The 22,209-nt window shown below is 39.9% G+C and overlaps 1 protein-coding gene across 1 annotated transcript in view; it reads left to right on the top strand.

Annotated features, from left to right (window-relative positions):
- Positions 1–19,743, top strand: part of UBTD2 (ubiquitin domain containing 2) — a 50,526-nt gene extending 30,783 nt beyond the window's left edge. The window contains exons 2-3 of the mRNA XM_063120603.1: positions 4,811–5,047; positions 19,261–19,743. Of these exons, the coding sequence (XP_062976673.1) occupies positions 4,811–5,047; positions 19,261–19,658 (635 nt within the window). The 3' untranslated portion in view covers positions 19,659–19,743. The remainder of the gene's footprint in view (positions 1–4,810; positions 5,048–19,260) is intronic.
- Positions 19,744–22,209: the final 2,466 nt, after the last annotated feature.

Below are 22,209 nucleotides of genomic sequence, written 5' to 3' on the forward strand. Positions count from 1 at the left end.
CATCCCTGCCCCCTTATTCTCACAACCACCCTCTAAGGTAGGTTATGTTGACAGATAGTAACTAGCTAATAGTCACTCAATAAGCTTTTTGTGGCTCAGCAAAAGAACCCTAATTGTGTTCATTAAATATGAGGAACACACACAAATATCAAAATATGAATTAGACTTTTCAGCTGATTTAAGTTTGCATTTCCTGACAGCACTCGCAACCTTTCAAACTGTGTGTATTTCACCTTGACTTCCTTTTTCTTTAATACCATTAGCTGTACTCAACACTGTCACCTTGTTCTCTGAAATTCTTATATCATTTTAATGAGTTCACAGCCTACTGCTTCTAAGAACTGAATGCTGTTTAGAATTGGTAACCATGGAATGCGTTTTCGCTGGATTAATAAAGTTTAAAAATGCAACTGCTATCTGTAACCTTGGGTTATGTATTTCTCTTGTAAAGTGATATGTGTTGACTTAAAATTCTTTGTGCAGTGCCTGGGGAAACTCCAATCTCATTCGTTTTCTAGAATATATCCTTTTGGATTACCGGCAGCCACTTAAATACATCCATTTGCATGAGAGAACACTTATGTGAGTGGCATTTTGTTGTACCAGTGTTGGAAGGGTTTTCATTTGTATGGGTTGTTTTTGTTTGTTTTTGAAGTTGTTCCTAGCTCTTGCTGCTCAGTGATAGAGTGTTTGTAGTGAGACATTCTTGAAAGAAAATGACATTCTTTGAGAATTCTCACAACTCACTAGAGTGCAGGTTTCTCCCCCCCTTTTTTTTTAGATGTTCTTCAGAGAATTTGGAATTCATTGCAAGAAGATTCAGAGTATAGTTGGCTTATTTTTCTAACTTCAGTAATCAACTGAGAAATTGATATCAGGTAACTTGTTCAACACTGAGGAGCCACTGACTACCTGCATATTTTTCACTCTAAGTTGCTTAGTATAACATCTGCACAAACGTGATCAGTAAAATGCACCAGATTAAACTAATCTCATCTTCAAGCCACCTCTGGTGAATAAAAGCCTTCTTACTTTCAAACATTCAAACTCTGATGCCACAAAATGCCATTAAAATCCTAACAGGCTCTTCATGCTTTATGCACCTAGCATGTTTACTGTGACTGCATCCATGTTCCAGAGAGTAAACATGTAAAATGTGGAAGCCAAATGTGTGGTGTGGAAATATACCCAGAAGCCTTGACAGTTATGTATCCCTGGTGTGTGTGTGACTGCCTGTTGATGTGCATCTATCCATAACACTTTGTGTTGCACTAGCAAACATGATTGCTGTATAAAGCAGCTTTCAAAAGACCAGTTTAAATGTTGTCAGCCACCTAAACTATGCAGGCCACCCAAGAGCCCCTACAGTGGTGTTGCACACAGCAACAGTAATGTTTAAATGCTCCTTGCCCAATCGTGCTGAGTATGTGAGCCAGCAAATCTCTGACAGTGGCAGTGCTGACACATACTTGCGTGGTATTGTGCAATGCATACAGTAAGGAGCATCATCACACACAAGATCTTTTCCATGGAACTGCATAAGCAAGTGGCAATGTCTAAACCAGCACTTAGAGCTGGCTAACGTCATGATAAGATACTCAGCTTACAAAAGGAAAGTCACTATAAAATACGCAGGATTGTAGCCGAAACACAATAGCATTTCGTGTACTGTATGTTGTGCCAATTAAAAGTAGCCCAAGTGTTGAACAATGCGTATCCCTTTGTTTAACTGTTATTCTTTGTCTTGTGACTTGCATGTGAAACCTTGTTTTCTGAACATAATTCCCTTGAAAGTGAGCTTGTTAATAACCCTCCCAAATGTAAAGCCTTTTCTACACATATGATGGCATATGATGCCATCAGAACCCATAGAATGGAGCTTAGAAGCAGGTTTTGATTTTTCCAAAGTAAGGGTGAGGACAGGGGAGCACAATATCTTGTTAAGTTTTTTATAATAAAAAAAGCTTTGATTATTAGCCCTCAGCTCTCTGGGCTTGATGGTACAGCAGCTGCAGAAGTTTATTTTGGTTCAAAACTATTTGGTTTGTGTAATGTTAGACGTGGAGTTGACAGTCTACTGAATCAGAGTGGGAGATAGAAGCAGATGTAATTATGTAGCTATTCCATGATCCTGAAGATATATGAGTGCTTTCTGTGAAAGCCTGTTTAAAAGTCACCCCAGTGCCATATTGTTATGAACTGGGTTTGGAATGGAGTGTCTGGAAAGTGGGGAGAGAACGATACAAGCATAGATATATAAAGATTAGAAAGAACCTACTGGGATAGGTCACTTCCTAAGAAGCTATTTTGAAATGTCTCCAAGAATGGAACTGAGAGTTGCCCACGGAAATTAGTGGGTTGGGCAACAGTATATCCACTTCCACCATCACACCCCAACCTGCAGCATAGAGTACTTGCTGATAGCCACCCAGGTTACACATTAGAGGTCATAAGCATGGACCTGAAACAAAATATTGAACTACCTGTATGCATGCCCTGTGCCTATCAAACTGAAAGTAAAACAGTAATTCTTTTTTAAAAATGAAACTTTTTTTTTTAAACGACCTGACAAAACTTGAAATGGCCTTGCACATTGCCCCTCCCTCCCTCCCTCCTCTCTCTCTCTCTCTCTCTCTCTCTCTCTCTCTCTCTCTCTCTCTGGATTCTCTTCTTGCTGTTTTAGTTGCACTCGGAATTTCCATTCCTCAGCGTGTAAATGAATGGTGCCTTGATGCTGATGGGCTTTCTATTCTCATCTTGGGGAAAGGAACAGTGGCAAGAATGTCTTTCCTTGCAGCTTTAGGCAAACTTGAGTGCATCTGCAACTATAAGGTGCTGAGACCTTTGTGGTGGTTTGCAGGATGGGCTCCAAACTTTACACAGAGCCTCACCTAGTGGGGAGGGACCCAATTTACCACCAAGCCCTGCCATTTACATGCTGATGGGAAGAAATCACAAGATGCTGAGATTGGTGCATTCAGGATTTTCTGTCCTTGGTGAGTAGTCATTCAGGTTTTGTTGTTGGATCAGGTGCCTCCTGATTAGGAGAGGCTGTGTGTGAAGTTTTATCCCGATCCTGCAACCCACCCCCAACACAAGATTTTATAGTCATCATGCTCTTTTTGTTGCACTCGGAATTTTCTCTCCTTGGTGAATTGTTGCATGGGGTTTTGACGTTGGATCGAGTGCCTCCCGACTGCAAACTTCCAGCACTTTAGCGGTGAAACAGCGCCACTGCTTGGGTGGGAGGACGGCAGCAGGACAGGGGGCAGGGAAAGGGGTGAATCAAATTACACATAGTAGCTTAAAAAGCTACTCATTAGCCCATTCGAGTGGCAAGAATTTGTAGACTATTTCAAAAATAAATTATTGTGTGTAGGTTATTAACCCACCATGGGCTATTGTGAATGCAATTAAAACCTAGTATCTTTTATGCAAGTATTGGCGGGAAGGGGACATTTTGCTTCTTGGTCACCTAGTTGTAAACTGACCGTGCATTGAATTAAAGAACTCACATGTACACTCAGACATACATGGCATCTGCTTCCTTATAAACATGAACATGAATATGTTGCCACTTGCACAAGTGTTCCTTTTGTTTTCACACACAAGCATGAAAATATTTATACGCATATAGTGTCATGTACATTTCTCCTTCAGTTTCTTTCCCCCCTTCAGTGTCAGTTTTGTTAGGATTTGTACAGCACATTAGGAAAAATACTGACTTTCACAATGCTTTACCTACATGGTCTATTGAAATCTGCTGTAGGAATGAAAGAGAGGAATCACTTCCCTTTGTTTCTCATGTCACTTTAATTTCCTCCAATAAATTCCCTTGAGCCAGGCACCACCAGTTTCCCTTAGAAATCTCACATGAGTTTAGGGGGGAACCAAATTAGAATGGAGCTTTTGAGGAATCACGTGGTGCCCGATGAAACTGTACATAGGGCCTAATTCAGCCCACCCCTTGAGAATGCTAATCTCCAAACACAATTCATTAGCAAGATGTTTGGCTCTGTAATATGTATATTATATAGCTCTAGATTAAATGGAGTGGTTTCTCAAATATCTCATATACATAAAATATATCTGCTCTGAGGTTGTCATGTTCAAAATCTGCCTGTTCCTTGGGGAGTTCTATTTCTGTTCTAAGAAACTAGCTTTAAATATTCAAAAGTCTCAAAATATACAAGCAAATAAGAGAAAGATGAGATAGTGGCAGTGCTTTCTATATCATTGCCTTTAATGATGAACCATCCAGTCTGTTGCTGTGGTCATCCCTGGCAACCAAGAAGCAGAAGATTGAAATGCATTGTTGCCTTTTGTGACAACAAGGATCCTCTTACTGTATTGCTGGAGCAAAGGCATTCTGAAACCATTTCTGTTATGAGTAATGAATCAGACTGTAACAGATGGCAGAAAATGTGGAAAAACCAAGTGGCTGTGGAAGATCAAAGAAACCTTGCAAATAGTACACTCTGTGGCAAGAAACAACCACTTCCAAATGAGCTGGTCAAGATGCTTTACAAAAGTTGCTTTTCCTTCTCTTAGGCCATAAAATGTTAACAAGTATGTGAAGGTGAGCTGTCTGATACATTTTTGTACGCCAGTAACTTTTGTGAAATTACGTGCAAGCCTGCTTATGAGAAACTCAGGAATCATCCAGTACTAGAGAAGCTATTGGAACGAATCACAAGGTATAGAATAGGCGTTGGAGCTGTGGGCAAAAATGGCCAGAGGTTGTTGCTCAAACTCAGCTAGAGAAAACAAGCAAATTTATTTATTAAAGTGTCTCATTTCTTTTCCACAGTTGCACTAGGTCGTAATCAGCCCTTGAAAAAGGAGAAACCAAAATGGAAAAGTGATTATCCAATGACAGATGGACAGCTGCGGAGCAAGAGAGACGAATTTTGGGACACAGCACCTGCTTTTGAAGGCCGCAAGGAAATCTGGGATGCCCTGAAGGCTGCAGCACATGCATTTGAGAACAATGATCATGAACTGGCACAAGCAATCATTGATGGTGCAAACATAACATTACCCCATGGTAAGTATGTCCATATCCCATAATCTAGTGGATAGATGATAACAGTAGTGAATGGAAAATAGATTTTACTTGGATAACTCTCTTGAAGCTAAGCTTCCTGAGTGACCACATCAGTTACAAATGAACAGAATAGCTGCATTAGCATGTAATGCTAGACCATGATGTAGCATTGCAAGAATGAATCTTAGTGAGACTCAACTTGCATGCAGCCCCTCCTCTCTCCCCCTTCAGCATTGTTGCAAGGAGGAGATCAGAAGCTTCCTTTTAGGCTAACTGCAATTTAGTACATTGTCCGAACTGTAAACTATGGTTAAACTTAACTTTTGTTAGTTGAAACAAACCAACTTCAGAACCTATGGACTGAAGTTGGCATGTTTCAGCTAACCGTAGCTGAGGTTAACCATACTTTGTCTGGATTCTGAGAAAAAAAATAAGCTACAGTTAATCTAAAATGGAAGCAAAACCTTTTTGAGCTCTTCCTCACAGCTGTGGAGGAGGAACAAGTGAGCTCATGGCTTGTGCAGGTCATTTTAGTAACACTAAACTATGGTCTAGCATTACATCTGAATCAGCCCTATGTCTGTTAATTAAAAATCACCACTCTTAAGCTGTTGAGCTACTCAGGTGGTGAAAAAATAGTGAAGGTATTAGTTGGGGGGGGGGAATTCTGAACAGATTTGAACATGGAGAAAGAGTACATTTACCCACTAATAGCCAAAGTTAAAATTGTATGTACATTATACACCAGAGTTCCATAAATTCACTTATTGATTATCAATAAATATTCTGCCACTCCATTGTCCTATTGAGTTTGAGAGACAGGACCTGTTTCCTTTCAAGAAAAGAACAGTCCTGGGAAGGGTGTGCATGACACACCCTTATATATCCCCTCTTGGGGCATTAAAAAAATTTCCCGGTGACTATCGAAAAGCAGTGGGCAGACTACAGCCACCAATTCTAGTCCATATGTAACCAGCCCCACCAATTCTGTTCCACAAGCGTCTCTCACCACTTGCGGGACAACGATATAGCACTTCCAGGAGCAAGCCCCGAAAAGTGCAGAAACACCCATTTCTAGAAGGGGTCGGGTTGGCTGAGTTAAATTGCCATTCTGCAAGCAGTGGAAGCCGCTTGAGGAACGGAACTGGGGGGCGGGTAGTTTGGGCACGTGCACAGAAGCAGTCTTGGATTCTGCTCATAAGTTCATATAATTCATCACTCCTTCCTTGTTTGTATCTGGACTGTTACCAGCCATCTTGCTGGAGGCAGGAATTGCCATGCACATCATTTGTTTTCTGCGTGGTATGGTTGAAGTACTCACTGAATCATGTCCTCAATATGCCACAACATCTATAGTTGAGAACTCGTCAGCAGTATGTCCATGGACAGCTTGGCCACCGTTCTGTTTCCTGTGGTCAACTGTCCTTTTGTGCCTTCGGGTAGAGGCTACTTCTGTTAAATGGTCAATGGATGAGGCCACTTCTCTTCTTGAGCTTTCATTCAGTCTGCAACTCTTTCTCCCCTTGCCCAAGCCAGGCATAGGAGAGTGTAGCTGTCCTTATCCTGAGCACTGTGCCTACAACTCATTAGATGAAGTTTGCCTGCCTAGAATAGGATGCTTGTAGTTAGTTGAATGTTTAAATTTTCTTCCTGCCTGATGTTGCTTACCCTTACACCTTAATAAAGCCACTTTTCTAGTTTAAGATATCTGTGAAGGTATTCCAGAAACATTTCATCTTATAAGCTTCAGACTGCTCAGTTTAAAGTAAAATGAATTAAGGGCTGTTGGGAAATTCCTAAAAGGACCCACTGCCAGGATCACATAATGGTGGCATTTGAAATCTCAATCTGTTTGTTTTTTATGCACCCTGACTTCTGCCATGAGCCAGAGGAACAAGAGCTGCTGGGTCATTTGCAGCACCACTATTGAGTCAGGACCATAAGCAAGGGAAGATCAGCTTGGATCCTACTGGCTATAAATGCCTCTTTACAATTCACATAAGCACATTATGTGCTCATCATTAAATTTACTATTGGCTCTATGATATTGTTAATGTATTTAATGTTCCGATATTGTCATTGTTTATTATTTTGTCTTGGTTATTATTTTGTTGTTTTGGTCTCATTTGTAAAATTGGGGTGCTTTACCGTCATAAAAAGCAATAAACTTTTATGAGGAACTTTTGGGTTGTTTGAAAAGCAAGATAAATATTTATCTGAAAAACAGGATAAAAGTATAATAAAGCTAATATAATATTTTGATGCCATTCAAGGTGATTTATAGGAAAGAATAAAAGAATTAAAATGTGAATACAAAACATTACAAAGGCCACAAGCCACATGATCCTCATAAAACATTCAACAACATTAAATAATTGTATTTTAAAAGCTTGGGAAAATAAAAAGGTCTTCACTTGGCACCTAGCAAACATCTTTGGGAAGTGTGTTCCACAATTAGAGTGCTATCATCAAGAAAACCCTCTCTCTGGTAGCCACCCACCTTGCCTCATTATTATTATTATTATTATTATTATTATTATTATTTATTTATTTATATAGCACCATCAATGTACATGGTGCTGTACAGAGTAAAACAGTAAATGGCAAGACCCTGCCGCATAGGCTTACATTCTAATAAAACCATAATAAAACAACAAGGAGGGGAAGAGAAAGCAAACAGGCACAGGGTAGGGTAAACAGGCACTGGGTAGGGTAAAACTAACAGTAAAAAACTAACAGTATAAAGTCAGAACAAAATCAAGTTTTAAAAGCTTTAGGAAAAAGAAAAGTTTTTAGCTGAACTTTAAAAGCTGCAGTTGAACTTGTAGTTCTCAAATGTTCTGGAAGAGCGTTCCAGGCATAAGGGGCAGCAGAAGAAAATGGACAAAGCCGAGCAAGGGAAGTAGAGGCCCTTGGGCAGGCGAGAAACATGGCATCAGAGGAGCGAAGAGCACGAGCGGGGCAATAGTGTGAGATGAGAGAGGAGAGATAAGAAGGAGCTAGACAGTGAAAAGCTTTGTAGGTCAACAGGAGAAGTTTATATTGGATTCTGAAGTGAATTGGAAGCCAATGAAGAGATTTCAGAAGTGAAGTTACATGGTCAGAGCGGCGAGCCAAGAAGATGATCTTAGCAGCAGAGTGGTGAACAGAAACCAACGAACTGATGTGAGAAGAAGGAAGGCCAGAGAGAAGAAGGTTGCAGTAGTCCAACCGAGAAATAACCAATGCATGAACAAGAGTCTTGGCAGCACCTGCATTGGGTAACTGCAGGAAGCACAACATCCACTGAAGATCTTAATGTAAAGAGCTAAGTTTGGAGGCAGGCGGTCTTTAAGTATCTATCTATCTATCTATCTATGTAATAGACCCTGTTCAGATGTCATGCTAAGCCACAGTCGTCAAGCATTTTGAGCTAAACATTTTGGTTTAGTGTGTCGTGTGAACCATTCCTAACTATGATGGATACATAATCTCGGTTTAAACACACTCACTAACCACAAAAGGGTTGGTGGCCAAACATGGCTTAGCACATTGTCTGAATAAGGCTTATATATACATATTCTCTCTCTCTCCCTCTCTCTCTCCCCCCTCTCTCTCTCATGCACGCATGTATGCACACACACAATATGCTTGTAAATTATTGATTAATAATCTCTTTAGTTTTAAAAGAAATAAGCTCCAGCCCCTTTAAGTTGCTTAACGGTTGTCATATTTAATATTTGACACTTTCCATGGAATCTTTCCAGTTTAGCAGTTATATATACACCACAGATGTAAAGCAAAGGCTAAATACGTTTAAAGTAAGATACAGTGCGCCAACCCTTCTAGAGTAGTACTATTCCCATGTGGTCACCCCTGTGCTGTAATTATTTCATCACAGATATAGAGTGGTTAATTTTAAAACTACTGCAGATATTAACTTCCCTGTACAAAAGCAAATTACATGTTTAGCCAGAAATCAATGGACTGTTTCCCTAATAACATACCTAGTAGTAGTTCTCTGAAGTTAGAACTTCTCAGAATTGTCATTGCACTGGCTCAAGGAAAGACCTTCCATTAGAGATAAATATTTAATAAGATCATCACTCCTTCTAATAGCCAATTCAGGTCCTGCATGCTAACAGAACTATAGCCAAAGTGGGGCCACAAAGAAACAAGAAGGAGTTATTAACGTGCTCGGGGAAACTGTCAGGTTTGCAGAAATACATTTTTAAAAATACACTAAACAGACCATGAGCCCATACTAAAAATCTGTATCATATAAAATAGCAAAATTTCATTAGGATTTTTCGAAAGGTGTAGGTTTCTAGATTGTATTTTCATACGATAGCCCGTTCTGGCTGGTTGCTTAAGCTTTTTATGATGTCATCAAGATGGCTGAAACCATCTTTTTCTAACTTTTCTAATTTAAGCTGTAAAGTTAAATTAGTGTATACACAAAATTATACACAAAGTGTATAATTTAAAATTTTAAAACACTCGATGAAAGCTAATGAATTCTCTTACAAATAACTAGAGTATAAACCTCTGCAAATGTGCCTACAAAGCTGTTGGCTTTGGATACATACTCTGCTGAATGCTGGCCTTGCATGTCCAGTATCTCATTTAACATTCCAAGCTGGCAAAGAATTTTAGGGGGAAGCGGTTGTAGATGCATAATAGCACCAGGCATCATAAGCTTGTGTGATTGTATATGAACCCGGTAATTATCAATTTTATCACTATCGCTATCTGAAAGTAAAAGGGTAATTCCTTTATTCTACCCCAAGGTATTAATCAAAATATTTCTGAGAATTCTGCTCCTGTGTAGATGGAGTATGTATAATAGAAACAAAATATCCCAGCAATGACTGCATATACGTTGACAAATTTTGGCTTAAGTCTGGTCTCCAAACTGAAACCCAAATTTGTCAACATACTGTATATGCAGTCATTGAAATGCTAAAAATGCTGAACAGTGAAATGCTAAAAAAACGCCCAAGATTTTATGACAATGAAATGATCAGATCAGAAGTTAGTGCTTTTAACACAATTCGAGTTTTCATTGTAAGATTTATCATTGATCAAAATATGCTTTTTATGAAGCACTGAGGTTTTAATGCTATGTTTCATAAGTAACAAAATTCAAAATTGTTCCGATTTGTATCCTGCCCTTCCAAAGCTTTGGTATTATCCCATTTTATCCTTATTACAATCACATGGGGGAAGTTAAAGTGAGAGTGACTTGCCCAAGCCCACTCAGTGGCATACCTAATTGTCTTCGGATTTGAACCCAGAACTGCCCTTTCTGATGTCTAGTATCTGATGTCTATAACATATTTCTTTTTTAAATCAACACAGAAATGCTGGTGCATCTGGAATGAAATACTTTATGAAATGGACCAACAATAAATTTTAAATGATGATGATGATGATAATAATAATAATAATCAAGAAAAGACAAAATAGGACCTAGTTTTGCTATACATGCTATGAAAGCCTTTCTAAAGAACCTGGTAAATAGAATCTACTGTCCCAGCTGCTACCTACCAAATATCTGTCTAGATTGTCACAAAGCTTTATACTGTGTGCCTTATAGGCTAACTAAAAGTCACAGTTCTGCGTAGCAGCTTCAATTTATGTAAGATGAATAATGTCAGCCTCTCTTCCTCTGAGCCCCCTCCCTTACTCACTAGGAATAAATTAGGAACTCATGGCATTCAGCTGCAACCACTTCGATAGGCTTCTTGTATGAATAAACTGTGCTTGAAGAACAAAAATAGGAAATAATGGATGAAATGGCCCTGTTGATATAGGAAAAAGGGGGGTTGTGAGGTAGGGGGTGGTTGGAGGAAATGTGCAATGCAGAAAAGAGATTGTGTGCATGTTCATATATGTACATGTATATGTAAGATGATTTTCTGTGTTGACTTTCTACCACTGCAGGTTCATTGTGCCTCCTCTTGAATGGCCACTCTGAGCCCAAATCCAGGTTTACTTTGTCATTGAATATGTTTCAAATTATTTTTTTAGTGACCCACTAAATCAGGGAAGAATGCTCTGATGAACAGATTTAAAGCTCTATTTTCAAAGAATATCTTGGCACAGATTGAAAATGAGGCCCAAGAGTAATAATAGTTGTCGTTGTTGCTGGTGTTGGTGTTGTGTTTATAGAGTGCAATTGGTGTGCATGACATTTTACAGAGTACAAAAGGACAGCCCTGTCCAGAGGATAGAATCTGTAATTTAGCAAAGAGGTGGGGAGTAGTGCATGGGATTTAAGGGATTGTGCCAAATGCTTCATGGAAATGAAGGCTTCTGAGGAGGGATCTAAAGGAAGCAAGTGAAGTAGAATCATGCAGATGTTCTGAGTGGAAGCTACAAGCATAAGAAGTAGCAAGAGAGACAAGATGGAGTCATTAAAAGAAACAGGAGATCTCAGCTGCTTCCAGATGGAGAATTACCAGTTAGAAGGCATTGTGCAGCTATTCCACCTTTATCTCCTTAATAGATTTTCTGTGGTAAGACAAAAGATGGAAGAAGGCTGTGTGGTACTCTGACTGTAAGGATGAGGAGTTCATGTCAGATTTGGGAGCAAGCAGGAAGTCCGTGTAGGGATTTAAGGAGTGGTGTCACATATAGAGAATGACAAAAGGTGCAGAGGGTTTTGACAACACAGAGCTGGAAAGAGACAGTTGTGTGAATCAGTTGTGTGACAGAGTTTGGGTGTACATGTGCAGGCATGTATTCTTGGTTAGCAGCTAATTCGGCAGCTTAAAAATTGTCATATGGCTTCCAGACAGAAGGAGACTTCTCTGTTAGCAATACATGAAGACTTGTCTGAATACGAATTGAGAGGATTATATGACTGAAATTCCAGTATCAATTAATGCTTCCATTTAGCACTTGCTATTTCCTTTAGCTGTCACTATTTTAATGGAAGTTGCTATAAGAAGTAGCCAAATGCTAAAAATCTCCAGCTTGATGAAACTGTCAGTGATATGGAAGTGGGTTTTGCACGAAACTAGATTAATGAGGAATGTTGCTCAAAATTCTGTCTATTTCTGTTTGGCTACTTGGTTGTGTCCTGTTTTAAAAATAACTACTAGTGTTGCAGAAATAAACATTAGTAAATGAGACTTCCACATAATATATTATTACTAGAATGAAAAGCAGAGTTTGGGGCTTTTTAGCATGATGTAGACCTCTGCCCACCCCATCCCCCACCAGCAGTATGGCAATGTCAGTAGCTTCATCTACTGCTGATTTGAATGGGCAGCGACTGGTACAGTTCTGTCCTGTCCTGTTGTTACAGAAACACACAGCCCGGAATGGGTTTTAAATTTCACACCCTTGACTGACTTGTTATTTCCAAGAAGTAGCTTTTACTCTTTCCCCAGGGAACTCCCTCCTTTGTTCCTTGTTTAACCTGTGAACTGAGAAAAGCCCATTTGGCTTTATTCTCCATTGCTTTATTACAGTATTTCATTAGTGGCTTATACTTATTTTATTTTATTGCTGTAAAATATTTCTTGGCCACCTTTCAAGACATTATGTTTCTGCACCTTGATGCTTGTGGAAGGCAGTTTGCAAATTGCTTAACTTATTAGAAAAAACAACTGCTTTGTGGCATCCCCTAGACTAACCATTTTATTTCAAAGATTGCCTCCTGCCATATGAACCTGCCCTGATATCATTTCTGGAGCCCCTTTTGCTGGTACCTTTGCCTACTGAGATTAGGCAGGTGTTCACCAGGGATCAGCCTTTCTCAGTGGTGGCACCCTTCTGTGCGAATGCCTTCCAATAGGTCAGTATGCTTGACATCCAGCCTTATGAATTTTGGACCCCCGATAAAAAAGGTTCTGTTCACCCAAGCCTTATAATTCTATTTTACGGCCTTCTGCTATTGGAGTCATAGTAATTTCTATTGCTGGACTGTATCTTCTGCTGCTGTTTTAACCTTTTTTTATCCAATAGGAGCCGTGTGCATAGCCAGCCCTGCTAACTGAGGTCCCCGCATGGCCACAATATAGCACTTCCAGGGGCAACCTTGACACAAACAAGAACGCTGGTTTCTGGAAGGGCAAGCCACGCACGGACCTGGGCTGGTGAGCTGGCATGTGCAGACCAGGGCTGGTAGGGCTGGGCATACACACACAGCCACTATTGGATACTAACTACCCCCCCATGTGCCTAATACTTTTTAAATCTTTTTTGCCATGTCAATGTTTTATATTTTAATTGTTTGAGAGCCAATGTGGTGTAGATCAGGAAGACCCGAGTTAGCAGCAAATCTGACTGGATGACCTTGGGCCAGCCTAACCTACCGAACAGGGTAAATGTTAACTTTTGTAAACTGCCCAGAGAGCTTCAGCTATGGGGCGGTATATAAATGTAACAAATAAATAAATAAATAAATAATGTAATGATAAAGTGGGTGGGAGAAAAACATGTATATTGGCTGAACTCCTTGCAAGTAAGGTGGTATAAAATGTAATAGATAATGTTGTGATTGTAAGCCACTTCAAAGGTTCTTCATGAGGTGGGACACAAATATTTTAAATAAGTTTATTTATTTATTTATTTTCATTGTGACATAAGCCTTCATAGAGCTACTTCATCAGATGTTGCCCTCTGTTAGCAGGTATAAAAAGTTTATAAACAAGTAGAGTTAAAAGGCCATGCAATTCATGTTGTAGCAGTTGGCCTGTCACTTTTCTATGAGGAGCCCAAATATACACAAGATAAGAGAGTCAACTTTTTTTATCCTGTACCGTTTGTTATATTTGGTTAGATTTTAACTGTGCGTAACACTGCATCTGACCCAGTGAGTGTTAGTCAATGAAAGCTTATGCCATGTTAAATTTGTTTGTCTGGGAAGTACTTTGTTGTATTTGATACAACAGATCAGTATGGCTACCTCTCTCAAATAATTTGTTAAGAAGTTGGGATGTGTTTAAGATTATGTAGTCAGTCCTTCTCAAGGGCAGCTGCTACGTTCTTCCTTCCTTCAGATAATATGTAACGTAATAAGTGAGAAGAGAACAAAGGAAGCATTTTGCTGTCAGGTAAAAGACAAGAGAGAGAATTAAATTGACCTGACCTACTGTAAGGTTGTTCTTGCTGCTGTTTCTTTATCACTGTGTCAGGTTAAAGTAGTGATAACACATGATTCTGTACTTTGTGTATATAATCTGACTTTTACAAATTAGAAAATATATTTTCCATAGTACAGTGTAACTAGTTCTTAAATGCTCTTAAGAGTGGTTAATGAGGATTATATGAGCGAAATGTAGGTGGTTCTTCAGGGCCTTGTGCAAACACACACCTGTGGGATCTGCACCTGTATGCTGCAACATCTCAGAAACTCCTAGAGCTAAAAGGCAGGAGCAGACATTCCAGTCCCTCCCCTTGAGGGGAAGCCCCCAAGGCATATGTCTGCCTCAAGTTGCAGGCAAACACCTTCCTGCTCAGTTCTCTTTTGACTGCTGCCAGAGCACCAGATAATGTTCTCTTTGCTAGAGCTATGGGTGGATTGTTGGGGAAGGAGTGGTGCTAAGAATTCTCGTTAAGGCTTTAGTAATTTCCTCAAATGTTGACTGAAGCATGTAAAATATGAAGTGTGCCCACTCTTGGATAGCAAGAGTTCACAATTCACGCTTCCCAGTATTCAAGGATCATTTTTGCAAATTCCACATCGTCTCATATATGTTGTGCACGTATCAAATGTGCACCAGGACTAAGTTAGAAGCAAATGAAATACACATATTAACCGGGGGCGCTGATATTTCTATAATTGCTTGCTCACAAAGCTTTTCTTTTCTTCTTTTTTCAGTCTCCCCATTTTCAGTGCTGCTTCTGGCTCCTCAGTGGAAAGAACTATCCAAAATATCCTACCCACCCTCACCGCCCCTTATCACTGACTGGTTTTTACAGTTGGTCACTCCACTGCTTCTGCCCCCAAGCCTTAGTAATGTCTGTCCCTGTTTCTTTAAAAACTACAGGGCACAGTTTCTACAGTTCACTAGATTCTATCACTGAGTTTTGCCAGGCTTTTAACTCATTTGAGCAGAAAATTACATTCGTTCTTAGATGCTTCCTTTTGAAGGGGTGGGGCAGCAAGTTGTCCTCTAAATGTAAATCGCAAAATGCTGCCATGGAAATTTCAAGAATATTTTTGAAAAGGGTATGAATGTATGGCAGATAATTCTAGTGAAATCCAAAGCTGGATAGCCCATTAATACTCTATTTTGGACTAATGGGAATTGTCTTGAATCCAGATGCATTGCTTTTTGAATATGAAAGCTGTTCTGCTAATATATTAGAGCTAAACTTTAGCGATGCAGAGAACTGACAGCAAAGCAGCAATACTGCTACAAAGATGAAAGCATGGATAACCAACTCACTTTATATATGCTGGTGTCTCAACAACTCAGGTTTCTGGATGCATCCCTTTTCTTAGATACATGGACTTGTGTCACATTTCCTGACATGGCTGCCATCATTCTAGGGTGTGATGATGGACTCCCTTATTCCTTACACCCAGGGAGAGGCAATCTGATGCCCTCCAGATTTTTCAACTACAATTTTTATAATCCATGACCACTGGCTGTGTTTGCAGGGGCTTATGGGAGTTGTAATCCAAAATATCAGTTTTGTAAATGACTGCTCTAGCTTTCCAACAAGGAATAACTACTACGACTCTCCTTTTTACTTCCTTTAAGCTTGGGGTTCCCTCTGCCTTGCTTTGAGGAGTGATGCAGAGGGAACTTATCCTGTGTTTTTCCTGCATTTTGTGACTTTGTGTCTCTGGCAGCAGAGACAGCAGCAGCACTCAGGTGTTCCAGTTTGTCAGATGTTCACATCTGTTGTCATTTAGCCCCTGAATAGAGACTCCCCAGATGGCTGTCCTCCAGCTTTTCTTTTGGGGGAAGGTTGTTAAGCAAGCAGGCACCTTCCCTCTTCAAGCACACCTGGGTAGCATTCATTTCCTGGAGTACTGCATGTCCGGCTTTTGATCTGGGAATAGTGCTAGAACTCAGAACCATAAACAGCTTGACACCTCCTGCTTTGCAGAACCCTTGTGTCCTTTTCACAGCCTTGAGGATTGTGACCCTGAATAGCAAGAGGGCCTTCCTGATCTACATGCACCAAAGTCAAACAGTGAGGATATGGAGAACATCATCCTTGCTGGCTATCCCACATCTGTGGAGCTCCTTTCCTTTAGAGAGAGCACAATTCATCCTGAATAATTTTCTGACAGCACTATAAGACAGCCTCCCCAACCTGGTGCCCTCCAGATGTTTTGGACTAAAACTCCCAGCGTTTCTGACCATTGGCCATGCTGACTGGTGCTGATTTGAAGTCTAAAACATTTGAAGGGCAGCAAGTTGGGGAAGGCTGCTCTATGACCTTGTTTGGAGTGGCATTTAATAACTAGCATTTAACTGGGGTTAAGGTTATCTGGAGTAATTTTCTTTTTTTCAATTGGGCTTTTTGTTGTTGTTATGTGGTGTATCGGAATAATCACCACCCTGAGCCACCAAGGAGGTGGCTTGAGCCACCAGGAAGGGGTAGGATAGCATTCCTTTGTCTAAACATTTGCTTCTTCCTCTAATTTTAAGTAAGCTTTTAGGTTTACAATGAAGTTGCTAGATCTGTTGCACTTAACTTGGTGGGGTTGACAACAAATGAGGCCGCTTCTTACGCAACTGCCAACTGTAAAGTAATTTGTGCTCCTCCCTATGACCCCCAATCATTTAAAATGTTGTTGTAATTCACGCTAGTTTATAATCTAATGCTGCCCAGGGAAACAGGAAGAATTTTGTCATTTAATACTGTTTAGATATTCTCTGGCAAGCGGTGATGCTAGCCAATATTGCGTAGTGGTTAAAGTGTTGGACAGGGACTGAGGAGACCCATGTTCAAATCCCCACTCAGTCATAAAACTCATTGGATGACTTTGGGCCAATCAATGGCTGTCAACTTAAGCTGCCTCAAAGGGTTTTGTGAGCAGGAAGGAAGGAGGCTGGGACAGGCATAGGAAGCTTCCTAATGCAGCTTCCCTGGTATCTTCCTTTCTCCACCCCTGGGACCACCCCCTTTTCCCCGGCTCTGCACTCTGTTTCCAAGTGTGGAGACATAGCCAGAGCAGAGAGAACCACGCTGGCTACAAGGGCAGAAGGGGAGGGGAGCATGATTTCTAGACTCCTGTGTCCATCCGTCCCCAGATGTTGTCTAGGGGGCATGGGATTGCTCTCCCCATCTCATTTAACAAGCCTATAATAACCTGCTAGTCAGCCTCCTTTGTTCCTAAAGGGTGGTTGTTACGTCTGTCTTCAGAAGCCAAGAATAGTCTTGCAGAGCAGAATCCAGTTCTCCATACTCTCTGTCAAAGTTAGATGCTAAACATGATATCCGTCGAAGAAATAAGAGACATTACACAGTACAGTGTCCCCAAGTCACAATTTTTTCTAGCAGGTTTTGCTGAACAGCTGGTTTCGGACAACTCTGCTGTCTGCATGAACATAAGAGCTAGGTTTTTGGTTTTTTTCTAAAATCATTATTTTTTAATGAGAAACAGTTGGGGCAGTGTGTGCAGAGATGAGTCAGCATTTCTAAAATATGTTGTCGCTGAAGGGCTTGGCTTATCTTCAGATGTGTGTAATTACAAAAGGATGGGTTATCTACTAAGTGTGTGTGCTCCACCTAGGGGCAAGAATTTGGAAATTCATTTGTAGTGGATAACACCCGGACAGAAAGACACTGCCCTTACCTGGTCTTTTTCAGTTGCATGCCTTTTAATTCCATTGAAAAGCAATTTAAGATAAATTCGTCTGGATGTAAAATGACCAACCAGGTAGTCGTCCAATCTTCTGCTAGAAATCCAAACTAGCCTTATTAAGACAATGGACACTTCATCTTCACTCATTGGCATTCTCAGTTATGCATTCAAAACTGATCTCCAAAGATTAACCAGTCAGTCTTTCTGCCTCAGGCAGAAATTTAGCAGTAAACTCCATAACGCTAAAAGCTCTTTTTTAACAATATAGCTTTAAAAAAAATGGCACGTTTAGCATCAATATTTTTTGCAAATTAGTTTTTTCTGACATTGCCAATTTTTGGGAGGGGGGCTGCATGCACTTTGCAGGCTATACGTTGCCCACCCCTGCACTAAACTAATGCAATCAATCAGTTGTTTAGCATGCTTCTTAAGATCTCTAAAGACAGAGAGCATCTCCATCCAGTGGTCTGGAAGGTTCAGATCTATTAGCACGGTGTGGACAACCTGATCATCACAAATGTGTTACTTCTATTTTGAAATAACTACATGGGTAGTTATGATCATATTAGTCTTATGCTATATTTGCTATTTTTATTGCAAGTTTAAAAGCAGCTATTTTTATTGTGGGTCTGAATTTGCAATCAGCATTCTTCCAGCAATAAAAGTGTTTGCTTAAAAAACCACCATGGCCTCGGTCCATAGATAAATGTGTAGAATTTATGTTACTACATACACATACCAATTATTCTGATATATTCCCTCAGAGCTGCATAAGTGAAATCTGGAGCATTTACAAGGTCTTGTTTCTCTTCTAAATATGTTATACAGCGATGTTTGTTTGCTTTTTAGTGATACCAAATGAGCCACCTGACTGCCCTTTATCTCAGAATGCTATGCATGATGCAAACTTTGTGAGGATTGAAGGCAAATGGGAAAGCCATTTCAATTTATCTGCTTCCTAGAGTGTTTCCATCCTTTTTACTATTGTAGATCATTCTGTGTCTTTTAATATCTCCACTAAATATTATTTTGTTGACATAAATGCGCACTCTCATGATTCTAGAAGCAAAACATAAATATCCTGCGATAGCATTTTATATATGCAGACCTTTTATTTTACACAGAAAGCACAGGTAAAAAGTTGGAGGTTCGTTGCAATCCCTTTATAGTTACCAATCATAACTTGTCGTTGGTAAATTAAGCCGATTTTATTTTTAATTTTTGCCCTCTTGGTGCTCACAAGAAGAGAATGTCACCTGGCGTGGTTTAGATGCACAGTAATAATACGTAAATCCTGGAGCTGAGAGGTGGGGGATGGCTGTTAGAAACTGTTTTGGCGCCTAAAGGTAAGCTGTGCCTGAATCAAAGATCAAACACTTCAAGGAGTGTAATACTTATTTAAATCAGAATTGTGACACTTACCCTCATTTCTTTCCCCTCTCTTCTGAAGGTGCTCTTACAGAGTGCTATGATGAACTGGGAAACAGATACCAGCTTCCTGTCTACTGCCTTGCCCCACCTATCAACATGATAGAAGAGAAGGGTGACCTAGAGACTCTGGACATTCCTGATCCACCACCGAACTCTGGTCACGAATGCCAGCTTCGTTTACGCCTCTCAACAGGCAAAGACCTCAAGCTTGTGGTCCGCAGTATGGACACTGTATATCATATGAAGAGAAGACTGCACACAGTAGAGGGTGTGGAGCCCAGCAGTCAGCGGTGGTTTTTTTCAGGCAGGCCACTGGCAGACAAAATGAAACTGGAGGAGCTGAAAATACCAAGGGACTATGTGGTGCAAGTCATTGTGAGCCAGCCCTTAACAAGCCCGACCCCGGTGGAGAACTGACTTTGCCTTGTATGCCTCTTTTTTCCTTTTCCTGCTCTTCTATCATGTGGGAACTTTTTCACTATTTTCATACTCTCCTGCTAATGGATTGGTTCCAAGCAATGACCAGCAAAAATTCCATCTGTGATGGAGCTTTAAGGGAAACCACAAACGTTCACTCCTAAATTACCCCTGAAGATTTCACTCAATTTAGTACTTCTTAACACAACAGTAAGAAACTCTTAACAAAGTAAATGAGAAAAAAATGTGTGAGAGAGAGACCAGGCCTGCAGTTTAAGGAAGACAAAGCTAAAACAGTGCTTTTGAACTGTAAGTGAAGTATTGATCCATGAAGGGGGAAAGCACTTTTTAAAGGATTAAACCAAATTGAATTATTTCATGAAATCGGCATCACTTACAGTTCAGCCAATCAGTGCAGCTGGTCTGGTAAATCTAGTGTGCTGTGATATTTGGAAGGATTGTTTCTATTATGGTTTTGCTTACTGGCTCAATAAGGCTGCTACTTAAAAGGGGATGGTGAAGGGTGTGGTATGAGCCTTGAGGTACACTCTGATAATATTATGATTGAACCCAAATTCAGGTTTTGAAAACAGGTTATGGTACATTCCAAGTTAACAACAAATCATGATGTGTCGTTACTGGCTTTAATGTATGGTAAATACTGCCTTCTTGGGGGGGGGGGGAATAGGCAATAATTTAGTAAATCTATACATTGTACAGAATTGCTTGTGTACTGTAAGGCTCCTGGCAACATGAAAACTTGTCCCATTATTTACTGGGATCAGAAAATGGGGCACTGCTGTGTCTAATTTAAAAAGTCAATTACTGAAGGACCATCAGACTGAGAGACAAAAAAAGATACAGGATCTATATCACTTAATATGTTAGCCTCTCTAATGATTTAACCCAAAATAGTGACTTTAAAACCCCTTTATCCATAGCAGTAGCTATGAACAAATTATAGGAGAAAAGCTCAGAAAGCTCTTGGGCTCCATATATCAAGGATATGCAACTTGCTTTACAGCATCTTGTAAGTTCTTCCCACTGACATTTATATTTACTTGCCAATTAACTAGTACATGCACACAATATGTTATTTGCCCAGAGAGATAGATATGGGAGGAAGGATTAAAAATATACTCCCTGGCAGGTGAAGATACTGTATACTTGATCATTCCATTTCACTATTAGAGCTTTCAGTTCATTTTGGGGAACTCTGCATTGCATGTGTATTTGTGTTACTTTCCCCAGATCCCTAGATATTTTGACAAAGATGTGGATTCAGTTGGTTTGTGAAAAGCAATACACATCCCAGGAACTTTTCAAGCACTCTTTATCTTACCTGCCATGGCCTTTGTTACATCTGTTCACACTCATGCATCTGACATGTCATTTATCTGGAGCCTGAGAGTGACCTTAGCAATATCATACAGCATTTTCCCTTCAGAATGTGAAAGCAAGCTATTCTTTAGAGGAGCAGGTGTATCCTTTTAAGAGTGCTCTGGGCAAAATTTTTAGTAGCCCTCCATTTACAATAGCCAATTTAAATTTGGATGATTGACACTGGTCAAACATGTGCACCCTTTTAAAAGAAGTGTGTCTGTCTCTCTTATTTAGAGTCTATGAACTTTTTGTTACCATTGGTTCTCTCCTTTGTTTTCGATGAAGCGATATGCCTGTTAGCACCACTATTATTATTTTTTCAGACAGCTTTCAGTAACATTCTTCTGCCCAAGCACCAAATCTGCTTGTCTGTTAGCATGTGGCCCTCTCCTTTTAAAGTTTATCTTCGGGAAAGTATTCTGGTCCACTGATATCTTGCTGTGAGAACTGGGACGATGAAACAAAGATTAGGTTTATGGTATTTTCAGTGTCAGCTAGTTTCAAAAGGGGTGTGTGAAATTATAATGGGAAGCATAATGAGCTTATATTGGGGGTGGAGTCCAAATTTAGAGCCACTTGTCAAATATGGACACAAGTGTAGCATTGTGCATCAGAATCACAGAACTCTTCTAGGCACTGTTTACTACTGAGTGATCTTTTAGTGTAGTTTCAGGCCAGTTAATTTAAATGTCCTGATAACAGCATACAACAAAAGAACATCTGTTTTCTAGGTATTGGCTAAGTCTCTCACTTTCCCTGGTAACCAGGTTCACTTGCACTAATATTAGGAGCAAACACATCATTAATGAAGTTCAAAATGATACAAATTCTGCATCCGTATCTAAGGATACATACATACTGACTATAAAATTGGAGTATTTAAGATGGAATCTAAATGTGTTTCAATTTTTTCCAAAGTCATCAGACACTGAAGGTAAAAGGAGTATTAGATTGTTACACAAAACTTTGAAAGCTATTGTATTTGGTAAGTCTCCTAGATTTTCATCCATTCAGTCGGTACCTGGTATAGTTCCTTTGTCTTTCTTAGTAAGAAACATGCAGTGTATTCTGTGCAAGCCGCAGCCACTACATATCAGAAGACGCATGTCTTGGAAAACAAAAGTATGTATCTTTTTTTCTTTTTCTACGATTGTTAGGGAAAGAATTA

The sequence above is a fragment of the Elgaria multicarinata genome, chromosome 3, assembly GCF_023053635.1.
Source record: "Elgaria multicarinata webbii isolate HBS135686 ecotype San Diego chromosome 3, rElgMul1.1.pri, whole genome shotgun sequence".
In the NCBI taxonomy this organism is placed as follows: Eukaryota; Metazoa; Chordata; class Lepidosauria; order Squamata; family Anguidae; genus Elgaria; species Elgaria multicarinata.